Source organism: Ranitomeya variabilis, chromosome 5 (genome assembly GCF_051348905.1).
Source record: "Ranitomeya variabilis isolate aRanVar5 chromosome 5, aRanVar5.hap1, whole genome shotgun sequence".
Classification (NCBI taxonomy): domain Eukaryota; kingdom Metazoa; phylum Chordata; class Amphibia; order Anura; family Dendrobatidae; genus Ranitomeya; species Ranitomeya variabilis.
The window spans coordinates 243,738,547-243,755,008 of NC_135236.1; the positions used below are offsets into that span (position 1 = coordinate 243,738,547).

General features: G+C 42.4%; 1 protein-coding gene across 4 annotated transcripts in view; it reads left to right on the plus strand.

Moving 5' to 3' along the window:
* Positions 1-520: 520 nt before the first annotated feature.
* The window catches only part of LOC143775608 (neuronal acetylcholine receptor subunit alpha-5), a 63,584-nt gene continuing 47,642 nt past the window's right edge, over positions 521-16,462 (plus strand). For 3 of the 4 annotated variants that reach the window (XM_077263948.1, XM_077263949.1, XM_077263951.1), the window contains exon 1: positions 521-932. In XM_077263948.1, coding sequence (XP_077120063.1) covers positions 866-932 — 67 coding nt within the window. In that variant the 5' untranslated portion in view covers positions 521-865. Of the gene's footprint in view, positions 933-2,508; positions 2,550-16,462 lie in introns of all 4 variants that reach the window. The other variant, XM_077263950.1, reaches the window with a different exon arrangement.

Here is a 16,462-nt window from a genome sequence, read left to right on the forward strand (position 1 = left end):
CCAGTGTATCCTCTCCCATCCCCTGTAGACTGTGAGCCCTCGCGGGCAGGGTCCTCTCTCCTTCTGTACTTGTGTGTGCCTTGTTTTGATCATGTTTATTGTACTTGTCTATATTTGCTCCTTTCATGTGTAAAGAGCCATGGAATAAATGGCGCTATAAAAATGTATAATAATAATTTTAGTTAATGTTAGTTGGTTATAGCTGGATGCAATATTGATAAGTGAGTTTATTCGAAGGAAAGCTTTTATTTAACATCTGCTCATAAGATTATTTGCATTGTGTAAAGCTCCTGGAAAGCTTTCTATGCAAAGCTCAATAATGTCCTGAGCTAAGATTTGCTAACATGTATTTCAGTTCTAGTGAGTAGTGAATGTGAATGAAAAGGAGGAATGAAGCACACATTTCATTAAAAATGAATCAGGTTGTAAAACCAGGCCCCATTCCGCAGCCTTGAGATTTATAGCATGCCAGTCTTGTAATATGGATGGTCCTGTTCTCTGCTTTCTGCCTTCTCAAAGATTTAAAGCTGGAGAGAAAAAATGTGCCTCCTGAGCTACCATAGCAGAGGCTAAGAACATCTAATCCCATCCCCCTTATCCTTCTGCATTTATTGACAGATAATGAATTTAGCAGAAGGCAGTCACAGCTGGTTTGTGTAGCTCATGCATGGCAGGGAAAATTATTTTACACTTGTTATCCATAATAGCAAATCAGAAATCGGTATATCCCAGTGCCGCAGGATGGATGCTGAGGTCTTAGTGCGAATATTTTGTGTGTGAACATCACCGATGCTTACTAGCAAGAGGCGAACATACAGTCAGCCCTATTCCTCTGTGATACACTAGGACCCTTTCATGTCTGAAGATGATTGGGTGGGGAAAGTGCCTTCTCTGGCTGTGCTTCAGCATCTGGGAGCTGCAAAAAGCTTTTGGTAAGTCAGTTTTCTCATTTGTGTTTTCAATAGTGGTAAATTACAGAAATTCCCTATGGCACATACAACATGACACCTGCCAATGGCTATTAGAGCCCACTATTTTAAAATTCCTATGTGGGAAATGAACAAACACTAATAATAAGAGGTACATAGTAGTGATAGATGTGATTTATAGTTGTCGCATGTGCAAGAACTGCTTCAGTATGTAGTAATCAATTGAAATGATGCGGGCTTTATACCATTTAACACTTTATTTCTAATGCTTTGTTGTCACAGTATTTATTCCTTGTTTAGTTACATCAAATTTTAAGCACTAATAAATATTTAACAGAAGTTTTTATTAATCAAGGTTATTATTGATATTTATTTGTATCAACTGTATTGTTATTATATTCATACTGTATATTACATTATATTGTTATTATATCATATATATGTATATTATAATATTATATTATAAATATTATATTGCTATTCTGTTCAGACTGCATATTATATTATTATATTACACATATTCTATTATTCATCTGTATTATACAATTATACTTATTGTATAGTTTATGTAGAAAAACATTCTACAGTTGTTTTGAACCTTTGATTGGATGAAAAAACACAATTACTTTTTTCTTGGAAGTCTCCGTGTTTGTCTCAGCCACGTGATTTATGCATAGAAATGTCACACACTGTACTTTTTTTGGAGTTGAAAGTGTTTGAAATGTCTCCGTTTTACACGTCACACCATGATTGATGCATAAGTATTGTACATGTACCATTTTTAAACACCAAATTCTGATATTTTCTACCACTGGCAGCTTTGTGTTCCTTAATCCATCATGATTTATTTTAAAAATATACAATATGCTGGTTTTTTTTTAGAAAAATACATTTTACCCAATTCAGTTACATTTTAGGGTTTGTATTTTAGTGGCTACATCTGGACCGTACTGATTAAAGCTTAGATCGCCAATGAGTTTTTTGATTATTATGATTGGCCGATCCCAGTCACTAAACTGTTGCCCATGTGAAAATGGCATCTGGTTGAAGAATAAATAATCCTTGTTGAAAAGGAGCCAGTTTAATTTCTGGCAGAATACATTTTGCATACGTAGCTAGTTTCCCATTGCAGGGACATTAATAACTTCTGCTCTACAGGCACAATGAATGTTTAAGTCCCTGGGATAAATGGCGGCTTTAGAAAACAACGATAATACATTGTGTAATTTACTATTGATTTGACAATCCAATTACTCTGTATTGATCTTTGCACTGTCAAAGGAATTTAAGCAAAACATAGAAATCAGAATGCGTTCCATGTATGCGTGTGACATCTAGATCTCATCTAATCTATGTGTAATGTGTAAGTGCTGAATTCATTATGTTGTAACATGGAAATTAATTTGTCCTTATTTGTTCTTGCTGTAAGGAAGTCATTAGTGGCTCTTTTTATTAACAACTGGACCAGTAACACTTTGTTTTGGCTCTTATTCAATAAATTAAAGACCAGCAGACATCAGTGAGACCTGAATTAAATTATTTCTATATTTTCAATTTTGTATATTTTGCTCTATTTTAGGTTCTACAGAATTTAAGAATAATTCCTCACTTGAACAAAAGGTCCATTCTACATGTTGTGTCTGTACTATACTGTATTCTTTGTACTTAAGGTGTATTTAGTAGTGGAAAGTCTTATTGTTATTTGGTCTGCATTTGTTTTCTTTCATTAAGGGTTTTTCCACTTTCTGTAAGATGGACCATAACACTTGCATGTATGTTAAATGGCCAAGGTACATGGTACTCCCCATCAGCAGCTCTCCACATATACTACGATCTCTGTGTTTGGGCTGCAGTGTTGATGTGACATCAACATTGTGTATCACCACTGCAGCCAATCACATGAGCTGCTTGTTACGGAACTGCAACACAGAACTAGAATAGAAGAGGGAAAACTGGCCCTGCACTTAGACAAGACTGATACCCTACGATGGAGTGGGCGACCCATTCCTTGCGAATAGACCCATCGACGATCCTAGGTTAATCTCAGAGAAGACCTATAGATAGGGGAAGGAGGTCCCTGAAAGATCTAAGGACTGGGTATAAAAACAGGTCACCCCATAATAGAAAACACAGAGACGACTGCAGAAACCAACTGAAAACAGAATCTAAAGATAGCAGAACCAGAGATCCCAGAACTGCACAATAACAAACACAGAAAGCTATCAAAGCACCTAGCCAGAACTCTAGCGGATTAACACTGTTGTCCAGAAAGGACTGGGAGGCAGGTGCTGGGTAATAAAGGGTGATACAATCACCTGATCTAAGGCAACCCAGCACCAGGGGAAAAAGAGCAGCAGCCAGAAAAGCACAAAAAGATGGCGGATGGTCAAAAACAAAACAGACTCTAACACTGCTGAGCTCAGTAATTGGCTACAGTGGTGATGCACGCTGTTGATTTTGCGCCTCTACAGCCAGTACACAGAGACCAAAGTAGGAGCACTGAAGTGTAGGTGAATACCATTTCCCTTCGCTATCTTACATTTCATTTGTCATTTATTTTGCTTAAAGATGTTGTCCACTACTTTAGCATTGACAACCTTTCCTTTGGAAAGGTCATCAATGTAAGATCGGTTAGGGGCCCAACACTCGGCGCCACCCACCAATGAGCTGTTATTGGTGTCGGCAGCAGCGGCTGCTGGCTGGAAATACTCACTTGCAGAGCTAGCCATCTTCTGATAGTGACCACTGCAGGGTACTACAAATCTGCCTCATGTTGATTTGAATAGGAGGCAGATGTGCAGTACCAAGACTCGGCCGCTATCAGATGATGGAGCAGCTCCGCAAATGAGTATTTCCATTCGGCGACCACCATCAACATCGATTACAGTGTTAATAACTCCTTACACTTTTTAACTTGATTTATGGGGATAAAGAGTACTGTGCAAAAGTTTTGTGCATATTTTGAAAAAATGCTGCAAAGTAAGAATGCTTTAAAAAATTAGAACCCCCAACTCAAAAAAGCTAGTCCCCTTTGTAAAATGTAAGAAAGAATACAATGATTTGGAGCTCTCTTATAACCATATTTAATTCACAGCAAAACATAAAACACAGATCAGAGGTTTATCCTTAGACATTATTCCATTTAATTAAAAAATAAAAAACTTATTTAGGAATTGATGGTAGCAAAATATCTAAAAAAAAAGTTGGACGGGGCTTTATGTAGCATCTCATCTTCTTTTTACAACAGTCTGTAAATGTCTGGGAAGTGAGGAGACCAATTGATAGAGTTTTGGAAGAGGACTGTTGTTTCATTTTTGGCTTTTGTAGGATGCAAGCTGCTCAATAGGCCTGGGTTCTTTTTTGCCAGATCTTTTATTTCAGAACATAACAAATCTTTTCTATGGTGAAAAGTCTGGACTGCAGGTGGCCAGTTCATAACCCAAACTCTTCTGTGAATCCATGCTGTTGTGATGGATGCAATATGTGGTTTACCATTGTCTTGCTGAAATAAGTAAGGCCTTCTCTGAAATAGATAATATTTGCATGGGAGCAGATGTAATTCTAAACCTTTATAACGGTCAGCCTTTGTAGTGCCCTTCCAGATGTGTAAAATGCCCACGCTATAGGCACTAATATAACCCCATACCATCAGAGAAGAGACTTTTGAACTGTATGCTGATAACAAGTAGAATGGTTCCTTTACACCAGTTTGCAGGATATGGTCTTTGTCATTCCATAAATTGTGATTAATTTGATCTCAGAATGATTTTCTATTTTATCTCAGTTCATTTTAATTGAGCTTGAGAAACATTTCTTAATTGTGTTCATATATGGATTTTTCTTTGCATGACAGACCTTCAACTTGCATCCATGGATAGCACCATGAACTATTCCTGAGCCCATGCAGTGATTTAAATGACCTAATAATGTCTGTTTTTAATTCAGTACCGCCCAATGATCACAAGCATCCAACATTGACCATTGGCCATGTCCCTTATGCACAAGGATCTTTTGATGGTATTATGTGCTGTAGATGGTGGGCCATTCAAAGTCTTTGCAATTTTATGTTTTGGAACATTTTTCTGAATTTTTTCCTCAATTTTTAGATGTAGTTGTTGAATCTCTGACCATCTTTGCTTCTGATAGACTCCACCCTCCTAAGGCTACTTTCACACTTGCGTTTTCTGCTGTCCGTCGTTATGCAGCAAAATGACGTATCGACGGATGTCACGAAAATAGGGAAAAACGTGTGTGACGCATCCAGTGTAATGACGGGAATTTAATGTCCGGGGAGAGAGAGAGAGAGAGAGAGACTGACTTTTTCTGGCTTTGAAAATCCTTCCGGGCATGCTCAGAGGGGAAAAACGGGATCCGTCGCTTGATTCCAGTGTGTGACGGTCAGCGACGGATCCTGCGTCCATAGGCTTCCATTACAGCCGATGACGGGCAGCGAAGGATGCGTCACTGACCGGTTTTCCGAAGTACAGAAAAAACATTCCTATGATCGTTTTCTCTGCACGACGGACCGCTATGTTGCGACGGATCCAGTGCACGACAGATGAAACAGATGGCCATCCGTCACAATCCGTCGCTAATATAAGTCTATGGGAAAATGCAGGATCCTGCAAATTTTTTTGCAGGATCCTGCATTCTCAAAAAGTGAAGGATTGTGATGGATTAAAAAAAACGCAAGTGTGAAAGTAGCCTAACACACGCTCTTTTCATACAGTAAAGTGAGTTTGTTAAATATTGACCTTCTAGCTGTTTATTATTTCTACCACTTAATCTTCAAACCTTTTGATAACCCTGTAACAATGTTTTTTGAGGTGAGTAGCTGACATCAATTTCTAAATGAGTTAATTTTTTTTCAAATTTAATGGAAAAATGCCTAACTTTTAACTTCTGATATATGTTTTATGCACTGCCTAATAAAATATGGCTATGGGACATTTACAAACCATCGCATTCTTGTTTTCTTTAAGTTTTTGCACAGCTTCCCAATTTTTGGGGAATTATGGTTGTAGAACTGTTAATAGTTTATTTTTATCAATTAACAAAATGCAAAGTGAATGAACAAAACATAAATCTAAATCAAAATAATGTTTAGCGTGACCATGCATTACCTTGAAAAAAGCATAAAAACATGACTTCCTATAGGAATACTTGACAGCATAGCTATTGGGGGGCAGAGGGGGCAGTCGCCCCAGGCCACATGCTCTGAGGGGGTCCAACCAGAGCTACACTACTGTAACTGCATCGGCATGCACAGTGCGCCCATACAATTAGTCGCTTCAGCAGAGCAGGGAGAATTGATCTCCCTGAACTGCCTCCCGGCCGTTATGGGGCTCCTGAGCAGGCAGGTAGGTCCAGTGCCAGCAGTAGCTCCCTCCTGCCCAACATCACAAGTTCAACAGTTGGTTACATTGATGAGAGTGGGAGCATTACGCTCCCTCTCTCATTATTCCTCCTCTCAATGGCTGACGTCCATGATGTAGACACTGAAATCGAGCGCGATGACGTCATTACCTGACGACCCGCTGTCAGGAGATGAGCGGGCGCTCGAAGCAGCAGGGAGACGAGGAGGATAACTTATTATTATTATTTATTATTATAGCGCCATTTATTCCATGGCGCTTTACATGTGGGGACGGGTATACATAATAAAAACAAGTACAGTAATCTTAAACAATACAAGACACAACTGGTACAGTAGGAGAGAGGACCCTGCCCATGAGGGCTCACAATCTACAAGGGATGGGTGAGGATATAGTAGTTGAGGGTAGAGCTGGTCAAGCAGCAGTTTAGTGGATCGGTGGTTACTGCAGGTTGTAGGCTTGTCAGAAGAGGTAGGTCTTCATGTTCTTTTTGAAGGTTTTGATGGTAGGCGAGAGTCTGATACGTTGTGTAGAGAGTTCCAGAGTAGGGGTGATGCGCGAGAGAAATCTTGTATGCGATTGTGGGAAGAGGAGATAAGAGGGGAGTAGAGAAGGAGATATTGTGAGGATCGGAGGTTGCCTGCAGGTACTGTAAGTACCAAGAGACGAGTATTGTATTTTATTTTTTTAGGAAGTGCGTTATACTATATGTTGTGAATTCCGTTCTCGAACTCCCTCCTGTGGTCATGAATGGTACTTCGGTGAGTTCTGTCCGTGGACTCCCTCTGGTGGCTGTGAGTGGAGCTGCTGGTTCTGAGATTCCTTCCCCACCTGCCGTCGTTTAGTGCTTGGCTGGATTCGCTATTTAACTCCACTCAGATCATTACTCCATGCCAGCTGTCAATGTTCTAGTACTGGTTCAGATCTCTCCTGGATCTTTCTGAGGACCTGACTTCTCCAGCAAAAGCTAAGTTTCGGCTTGTTCATTTGTTCTTATGGTTTTTCTTGCTAAGTTCTAGTCCAGCTGGCTTTCATGAAACTGCCTGGCTAGCTGGAAGCTCTGGGGGTGCAGAGTGGCACCACCGCACCGTGAGTCAGTGCGGGGGTATTTTTTGCACACTCTGCGTGGTTTTTGTAGTTTGTTGTGTTGACCGCAAAGATCCCTTTTCTATCCTCAATCTGTTTAGTTAGACTGGCCTCTCTTTGCTAAAGCCTATTTCATCCTGTGTTTGTAATTTCCTCTTAACTCACAGTCAATACTTGTGGGGGGCTGCTTTTACCTTTGGGGAAATTTCTCTGAGGCAAGTGAGGCTTTGTTTCCTTTCTTTAGGGGTAGTTAGCTCTTAGGCTGTGAAGAGGCATCTAGGCAGAGTCAGGCACGCTCCACGGCTATTTCTAGTTGTGTTGATAGCAGTAGGGTTTGCGGTCAGCAGAGTTCCCATTTCCCCAGAGCTCGTCCCGATTCCATGTTTAACTATCAGGTCATTCCTGGTGCACCTAACCACCAGGTCCATAACAGTACAGCTGGCCCACAAAGTGTTAATGCATCTCAATAGAGGGAAAAGAGAAGTTCTGAGACCATTTTTTTTTCTGCAGTGTGTTTTGCCTTTCTTTTCCCCTTAAACTCTGGGTGGTTCAGAACTCAGGTGTGGATATGGACATTCAAGGTCTGTCCTCTAGTGTAGATCAACTCGCTGCAAGGGTACAAAACATTCAAGATTATGTTGTTCAGAATCCTATGTTGGAGCCTAGAATTCCAATTCCTGATTTGTTTTCTGGGGATAGATCTAAATTTCTGAGTTTCAAAAACAATTGTAAACTGTTTCTTGCTCTGAATCCCCGCTCTTCTGGTGACCCTATTCAGCAAGTGAGAATCATTATTTCTTTGTTGCGTGGCGACCCTCAAGACTGGGCATTTGCCCTGGCGCCATGAGATCCTGCATTGCGTAATGTAGATGCGTTTTTTCTGGCGCTGGGATTGCTTTATGATGAACCAAATTCTGTGGATCAAGCAGAGAAAATTTTGCTGGCTTTGTGTCAGGGTCAGGATGAAGCGGAGGTATATTGCCAGAAGTTCAGAAAGTGGTCTGTGCTTACTCAGTGGAATGAGTGTGCCCTGGCAGCAATTTTCAGAAAGGGTCTTTCTGAAGCCCTTAAGGATGTTATGGTGGGGTTCCCCACGCCTGCTGGTCTGAATGAATCAATGTCCTTGGCCATACAGATCGATCGGCGCTTACGTGAGCACAAAACTGTGCACCATTTGGCGGTATCCTCTGAGCAGAGGCCTGAGTCTATGCAATGTGATAGGACTTAGACCAGAGCTGAACGGCAAGAACATAGACGACAGAATGGGCTGTGTTTTTACTGTGGTGACTCCACTCATGCTATCTCTGATTGTCCTAAGCACACTAAGCGGTTCGCTAGGTCTGTCACCATTGGTACTGTACAGCCTAAATTTCTTTTGTCCATTACTCTGATTTGCTCTTTGTCATCCTATTCTGTTATGGCATTTGTGGATTCAGGCGCTGCCCTGAATTTGATGGACTTAGAGTTTGCCAGGCGCTGTGGTTTTTTCTTGGAGCCCTTGCAGCATCCCATTTCTTTAAGGGGAATTGATGCTACGCCTTTGGCCAAGAATAAGCCTCAGCACTGGACCCAGTTGACCATGTGCATGGCTCCTGCGCATCAGGAGGATATTCGCTTTTTGGTGTTGCATAATCTGCATGATGTGGTCGTGTTGGGTTTGCCATGGCTGCAGGTCCATAATCCAGTATTGGATTGGAAATCAATGTCGGTGTCCAGTTGGGGCTGTCAAGGGGTACATGGGGATGTTTCATTGTTGTCAATTTCTTCCTCCATTCCTTCTGAAGTCCCTGAGTTTTTGTCAGATTACCGGGATGTATTTGATGAGCCCAAGTCTAGTACCCTACCTCCTCATAGGGATTGTGATTGTGCTATTAATTTGATTCCTGGTAGCAAGTTCCCTAAGGGACGACTTTTCAATTTGTCTGTGCCAGAACACGCCGCTATGAGGAGTTATATAAAGAAGTCCTTGGAGAAAGGGCATATCCGCCCGTCGTCGTCACCATTGGGAGCAGGGTTCTTTTTTGTGGCCAAGAAGGATGGTTCTCTGAGACCTTGTATAGATTACCGCCTTCTTAATAAAATCACGGTCAAATTTCAGTACCCTTTGCCTCTATTGTCTGATTTATTTGCTCGGATTAAGGGGGCTAGTTGGTTCACCAAGATAGACCTTTGAGGGGCGTATAATCTCGTGCGTATTAAACAGGGCGATGAATGGAAAACAGCATTTAATACGCCCGAGGGCCATTTTGAGTACCTGGTGATGCCATTCGGCCTTTCTAATGCTCCCTCTGTGTTTCAGTCCTTTATGCATGACATCTTCCGAAAGTATCTGGATGGATTCATGATCGTATATTTGGATGATATTTTGGTCTTTTCGGATGATTGGGAGTCCCATGTGAAGCAGGTCAGAATGGTGTTCCAGGTCCTTCATGCTAATTCCTTGTTTGTGAAGGGATCTAAGTGTCTCTTTGGAGTTCAGAAGGTTTCCTTTTTGGGTTTCATTTTTTCCCCTTCTACTATCGAGATGGATCCTGTTAAAGTCCAAGCTATTTATGATTGGACTCGGCCTACATCTGTGAAGAGCCTTCAGAAATTTCTGGGCTTTGCCAATTTTTACCGTCGCTTCATCGCTAATTTTTCTAGTGTTGTTAAACCGTTGACTGATTTGACCAAGAAGGGTGCTGATGTGGTGAATTGGTCCTCTGTGGCCGTTGAGGCTTTTCAGGAGTTGAATCGTTGTTTCTCTTTGGCTCCTGTGTTGTGTCAGCCAGATGTTAAGCTCCCTTTTAAGGTCGAGGTTGATGCTTCTGAAATTGGAGCAGGGGCTGTTTTGTCTCAGAGAAGTTCTGATTGCTCTGTAATGAAGCCGTGCGCTTTCTTTTCAAGAAAGTTTTCGCCTGCTGAGCGTAATTATGATGTTGGCAATCGGGAGTTGTTGGCTATGAAGTGGGCATTCGAGGAGTGGCGACATTGGCTTGAAGGAGCCAAGCATCGCATGGTGGTCTTGACAGATCACAAGAATCTGACTTATCTCGAGTCTGCCAAGCGGTTGAATCCTAGACAGGCTCGTTGGTCGCTGTTTTTCTCCCGTTTCAATTTTGTGGTTTCGTACCTTCCGGGTTCTAAGAATGTGAAGGCTGATGCCCTTTCAAGGAGTTTTGTGCCTGATTCTCCTGGGGTTCCTGAGCCAGCTGGTATTCTCAGAGAGGGGTTAGTTCTGTCTGCCATCTCCCTTGATTTGCGGCGGGTGCTGCAGGAGTTCCAGGCTGATAGACCTGACCGTTGTCCAGCGGAGAAACTGTTTGTCCCTGATAGATGGACTAATAGAGTTATCTCTGAGGTTCATTGTTCGGTGTTGGCTGGCCATCCTGGGATTTTTGGTACCAGAGATTTGGTGGCTAGGTCCTTTTGGTGGCCTTCTTTGTCGCGGGATGTGCGTTCTTTTGTGCAGTCTTGTGGGACTTGTGCTCAGGCTAAGCCCTGCTGTTCTCATGCCAGTGGGTTACTTTTGCCCTTGCCGGTCCCGAAAAGGCCTTGGACGCATGTTTCCATGGATTTTATTTCAGATCTTCCTGTTTCTCAAAGGATGTCGGTCATCTGGGTGGTTTGTGATCGCTTCTCTAAAATGGTCCATTTGGTACCCTTGCCTAAATTGCCTTCTTCCTCTGATTTGGTTCCATTATTTTTCCAACATGTGGTTCGTTTGCATGGCATTCCGGAGAACATCGTGTCTGACAGAGGTTCCCAGTTTGTTTCAAGGTTTTGGCGTTCCTTTTGTGCTAAGATGGGCATTGATTTGTCTTTTTCTTTGGCTTTCCATCCTCAGACAAATGGCCAAACCGAACGAACCAATCAGACTTTGGAAACCTATCTGAGATGCTTTGTTTCTGCGGATCAGGATGATTGGGTGACCTTCTTGCCATTGGCTGAGTTCGCCCTTAATAATCGGGCCAGTTTGGCTACTTTGGTTTCGCCTTTTTTTTGTAATTCTGGTTTTCATCCTCGTTTTTCTTCAGGGCAGGTTGAGCCTTCGGACTGTCCTGGTGTGGATTCTGCGGTGGACAGGTTGCAGCAAATTTGGACTCATGTGGTGGACAATTTGACCTTGTCCCAAGAGAAGGCTCAACGTTTCGCTATCCGCCGTCGTCGTGTTGGTCCCCGACTTCGTGTTGGGGATTTGGTTTGGTTATCATCTCGTTATGTTCCTATGAAGGTTTCTTCTCCTAAGTTTAAGCCTCATTTCATTGGTCCTTATAAGATTTCTGAAATTCTTAATCCTGTATCATTTCGTTTGGCCCTTCCTGCTTCTTTTGCCATCCATAATGTGTTCCATAGGTCGTTGCTGCAGAGATATGTGGCGCCTATGGTTCCCTCCGTTGATCCTCCTGCTCCTGTGTTGGTCGAGGGGGAGTTGCAGTATGTGGTGGAGAAGATTTTGGATTCTCGTATTTCGAGACGAAAACTTCAGTACTTGGTCAAATGGAAGGGCTATGGTCAGGAGGATAATTCCTGGGTTGTTGCCTCTGATGTCCATGCTGCCGATTTAGTTTGTGCCTTTTATTTGTCTCATCCTGATCAGCCGGGGGGCTCTGGTGAGGGTTCGGTGACCCCTCCTCAAGGGGGGGGTACTGTTGTGAATTCCGTTCTCGAACTCCCTCCTGTGGTCATGAATGGTACTTCGGTGAGTTCTGTCTGTGGACTCCCTCTGGTGGCTGTGAGTGGAGCTGCTGGTTCTGAGATTCTTTCCCCACCTGCCCTCGTTTAGGGCTAGGCTGGATTCGCTATTTAACTCCACTCAGATCATTACTCCATGCCAGCTGTCAATGTTCTAGTACTGGTTCAGATCTCTCCTGGATCTTTCTGAGGACCTGACTACTCCAGCAAAAGCTAAGTTCTGGCTTGTTCATTTGTTCTTATGGTTTTTCTTGCTAAGTTCTAGTCCAGCTGGCTTTCATGAAACTGCCTGGCTAGCTGGAAGCTCTGGGGGTGCAGAGTGGCACCACCGCACCGTGAGTCGGTACGGGGGTATTTTTTGCACACTCTGCGTGGTTTTTGTAGTTTGTTGTGTTGACCGCAAAGATCCCTTTTCTATCCTCAATCTGTTTAGTTAGACTGGCCTCTCTTTGCTAAAGCCTATTTCATCCTGTGTTTGTGATTTCCTCTTAACTCACAGTCAATACTTGTGGGGGGCTGCTTTTACCTTTGGAGAAATTTCTCTGAGGCAAGTGAGGCTTTGTTTCCTTTCTTTAGGGGTAGTTAGCTCTTAGGCTGTGAAGAGGCGTCTAGGCAGAGTCAGGCACGCTCCACGGCTATTTCTAGTTGTGTTGATAGCAGTAGGGTTTGCGGTCAGCAGAGTTCCCATTTCCCCAGAGCTCGTCCCGATTCCGTGTTTAACTATCAGGTCATTCCTGGTGCACCTAACCACCAGGTCCATAACAACTATAGAGTCTGCCTATGTAGAGTGCATTATACTATACAGTCTGCCTATGTGGGATGCATTATACATTATAGAGTCTGCAGTGTGGAGATTACAATGAGGGGGCCATAATACACTGTTGTGGCCATCAAATAGTTTGGGGGCTAATAAGGGGTCAGTATACTGTGTGGGTAGTAATATACAGTGAGGGTGCATTATACTGTGTATAAGAGAGAATCGTACCGTGCATAGGAGAGCTGTACAGTGGGGAGACTCGTGACATTATTAAATGTAAAGTGGGCAATTATTGTTATAGGGGAACTTAGGTTATTGTGACTGCCAAAGGGGCACATGGTATTATTACTTTCTAGGGGACAAAATGTGGGCACTGTTTTCTAGGGCACTTGCACATGGCATTGCTATATTCTAGAGGTTTGTTTTACCAGCTAGAGGCACACATTTCCACATATGGCAGCAGGGGCTCTGTATTGGGGTATCAGCAGGATAAGGAGTTTGTGCAGGTTGGGAATAGATGGTGACAGGACTGAAAATATGAGAAGTGAAATTTGTCTTTGTTATAATCTCTGCAGCTGAGTCGTGGCTGGAAGAAGTTGTCATGTCAATCTGGGCCAGATGCAAAAGACGGGAAAAGTTAACAATTAAATCAGAAAGAATGTCAGCTGTTAGTCACTATCTAACTGTGCTATAATCTCTTATATGTTCCATAGGACTGGGATCTACCACTGACCATATGGCTGAGCTTCTCCACTATTAGGGTGCATCACCCAGTTGTAATTAAGGTTACCTGGTTAGAGCCAGCTGAGAAGTTTTGCCACCCGCTGAACCAAAACCTCAGCTATGCCTCTGATACTTGCACACAGTTTTTGAAGGAACTTGGCAAAAGGTTGTTAAAGCAGCACTCCAATCAAAGTTTTTATTCTCTTAATATACTGCAATCATCATATTATATAGCACTGTGTACCTACGATTGTTCATTTTCACTTTCTACCCAGCTAATTGTCCTCTTTTCTCTGATTTATGTAGAAAAAGAAAGGCTCTTGTTCCTGCATAAATCATCCCCACTCCGCAATTCCTGACCCAGCTTCACCCTCCTACCCACTGCCAGGGACTTTTGCAGTGACTGATGACTTGTGCAGAGAAAATTGACCTCCTGTTTCTATATAGAGCTTAGAAGGATTCAGCTAGGTAGCTTTTAATCACATGAGGTCATAGAACTCAATAGAAAGCATAAGAATTAATTGGGTAGAAGAGTAAAATGAGCAACTGTACAGTAGTTCAACAGATACCAAGAGAAATGAGGGTCCTGCACGCAAGCTTACAATCTGAGATTTTTTCAAACATCTTGAAGAGCTACAGATCTTCTGTGGATACAGTCAGCTCCTTCTGTCTCTTCATTTAATACCAATATGATGTTGAGATAAGTGCTCTGAACTTATCATATCATCACTTTCAAGATTCCTTGTTCCTCTTTATGCTGAAGGCAATTCTTAATGACATTGTCTGCATGTTTGTGATAATTGTCTCGCTGCTGAATAAATTTGGAGCCCATCAGATGCTTCCCTGATGGTATTGTTTGATGTTGTATAGATAACTATCTGCCTTTATATCTCAGCATTGAGGATACCATTAATCCTGACCAATCCCTCATCTATATTCACTGAAATCCAGCCCCAAATTTGCAAGCAATCTCCATCATGCTCCACTGTTGCCTGCTGACATTCATTATTGTAGCACTCTCCATGACTTCAGTGAATAAACTGTCTTCTTTTGCAGTTAAATATTTCAAATTTTGACCCGTCAATCCAGAGGACTTACTATTTTATTCTGCAGCCCTGTTCTTATATTTTTGTTCATACTTGAGTCACTTGGTTTTGCTTCCATGTCAAAGGTATGGTTTTTGGCTGCAATTCTTTCATGAAGATTATTTCTGGACAGTAGACGGGTGTACCTGTGTCCCACTGGTTACGGACAGTTCTGAGCTGTTTTGAAAAAAAAAATTAAGCATGTCTTTTATCTTCTACATTTTCTTGGTTGACGACTGTGACTACAGTCTTCCTTGTTGAGAAATACAGACAGATTTATCCATTATGCAATTCCATCAGGAAGGCATCTGATTTGACTCCAAATTTATTGTGCAGCAGGACATTAATCCAATGACCATTTAGGTTATGTCAATAAGAATTAACTTCAAGATAAGGAATATTAAGAAGTCCCAAAAGTGTTATGCTGTAACAGTCTTAGGTAGTCGAGAGAGGACCTCAAACTGTTCCTGGATCTGGGAACCTAACTTTCCCTCTTCCCAGCGGTACTCTTGATGGTAGAGAGGCCCGAGTTTCCAACCTCCCTATGCTCCTGTTAAACCCTGGGTTGTTTCCTCCCCAACCCCATGGATCGTGGGACAGAAATGTAATGTGAACAAGCCACACAAGACAAAACAGGGATAACAGAAACCCTCTATCATACAAAAGTACCTACCAACAATAGGAAGGAGGATAGGGACAGAGAGGAATAAACTAAGATCAGGAGATAAACACACATATACAATAGAATTCCTATACAACAACTTCTCTCCAAAATGCTTAGCTTAAGCATAAAGAACAGGAAGACAAATCTCCAATAGCAACAATTAACTCCTATTCAGCACAGCCTCTCCTAAGAGCAAGGAAGCAGAGCTTTCACTGGCAAGGAAGGGAGGGTCTGACCATGTTTTATAGGAAGAGTTAACCATCAGATCAGAAGTAGCTGAAATGGAGTGGCATGTTTCTGACCAGCATATAAATAGTTATTAACCTTTTCCGCACCAAAGGAAACCAAATCCATGCATTATGGGACAAAAACACAGGCTAAATGTAAGATCTGCTGTTGTGAATTCTGTTTGTGGGCTCCCCCGATGGTGTTTTATGGTAGTGCCACTTATTTGCCTTCTTCTATCCTTGATCACCTGTTGACACCCATTAGGGGAGTTTCCTATTTAAGGCTGCTTGGCTGCTGGTCTGATGCCGGCCAACAATGTATCAGTAGCATTCTGTTGCATTCTCCTGCCTCAAGATCCTTTTCAGCTAAGTTGAATTTTGTTTCTAGTTTATGCTATTTTTGTCCAGCTATTTGCAATGTGACTCTCTGTAGCTGGAAGCTCTCGTGGACTGGAATTGCCACTCCAGTGGCATGAGTTGTCACTGGAGTTTTAAAGTAATTTCAGGATGGTGTTTTTGAGTAGTGTTTTGAAGTTGACCGTGAAGTGACTCTTTCCTGTACTTCTGCTATCTAGTAAGCGGACCTCACTGTGCTAAAGCTAAATCTGCTGTTCATCCTACGTATGTCTTTTCCTCTTGACTCACCGTCAATATCTGTGGGGGGCTGCTATCTCCTTTTGGGGTTCATCTCTGGAGGTAAGGCAGGCCTGTATATTCCTCTGATAGGGGTAGTTAGATTTCTGGCTGGCGCGTGGTGTCTAGGGCATCGTAGGAAACACTCCCCGGCTACTTCCAGTGTCGTGTCAGGTTCAGGTCACGGTCACTTTAGTTCCTGTTATGGTTCTCAATGGCAAGAGAACATAGCCCAGCATACATAGGAACTAGCTCTTGGAAGGATGGAAACTTAAACTGACCATGAACTAAACCTGCCGCACAACTAAC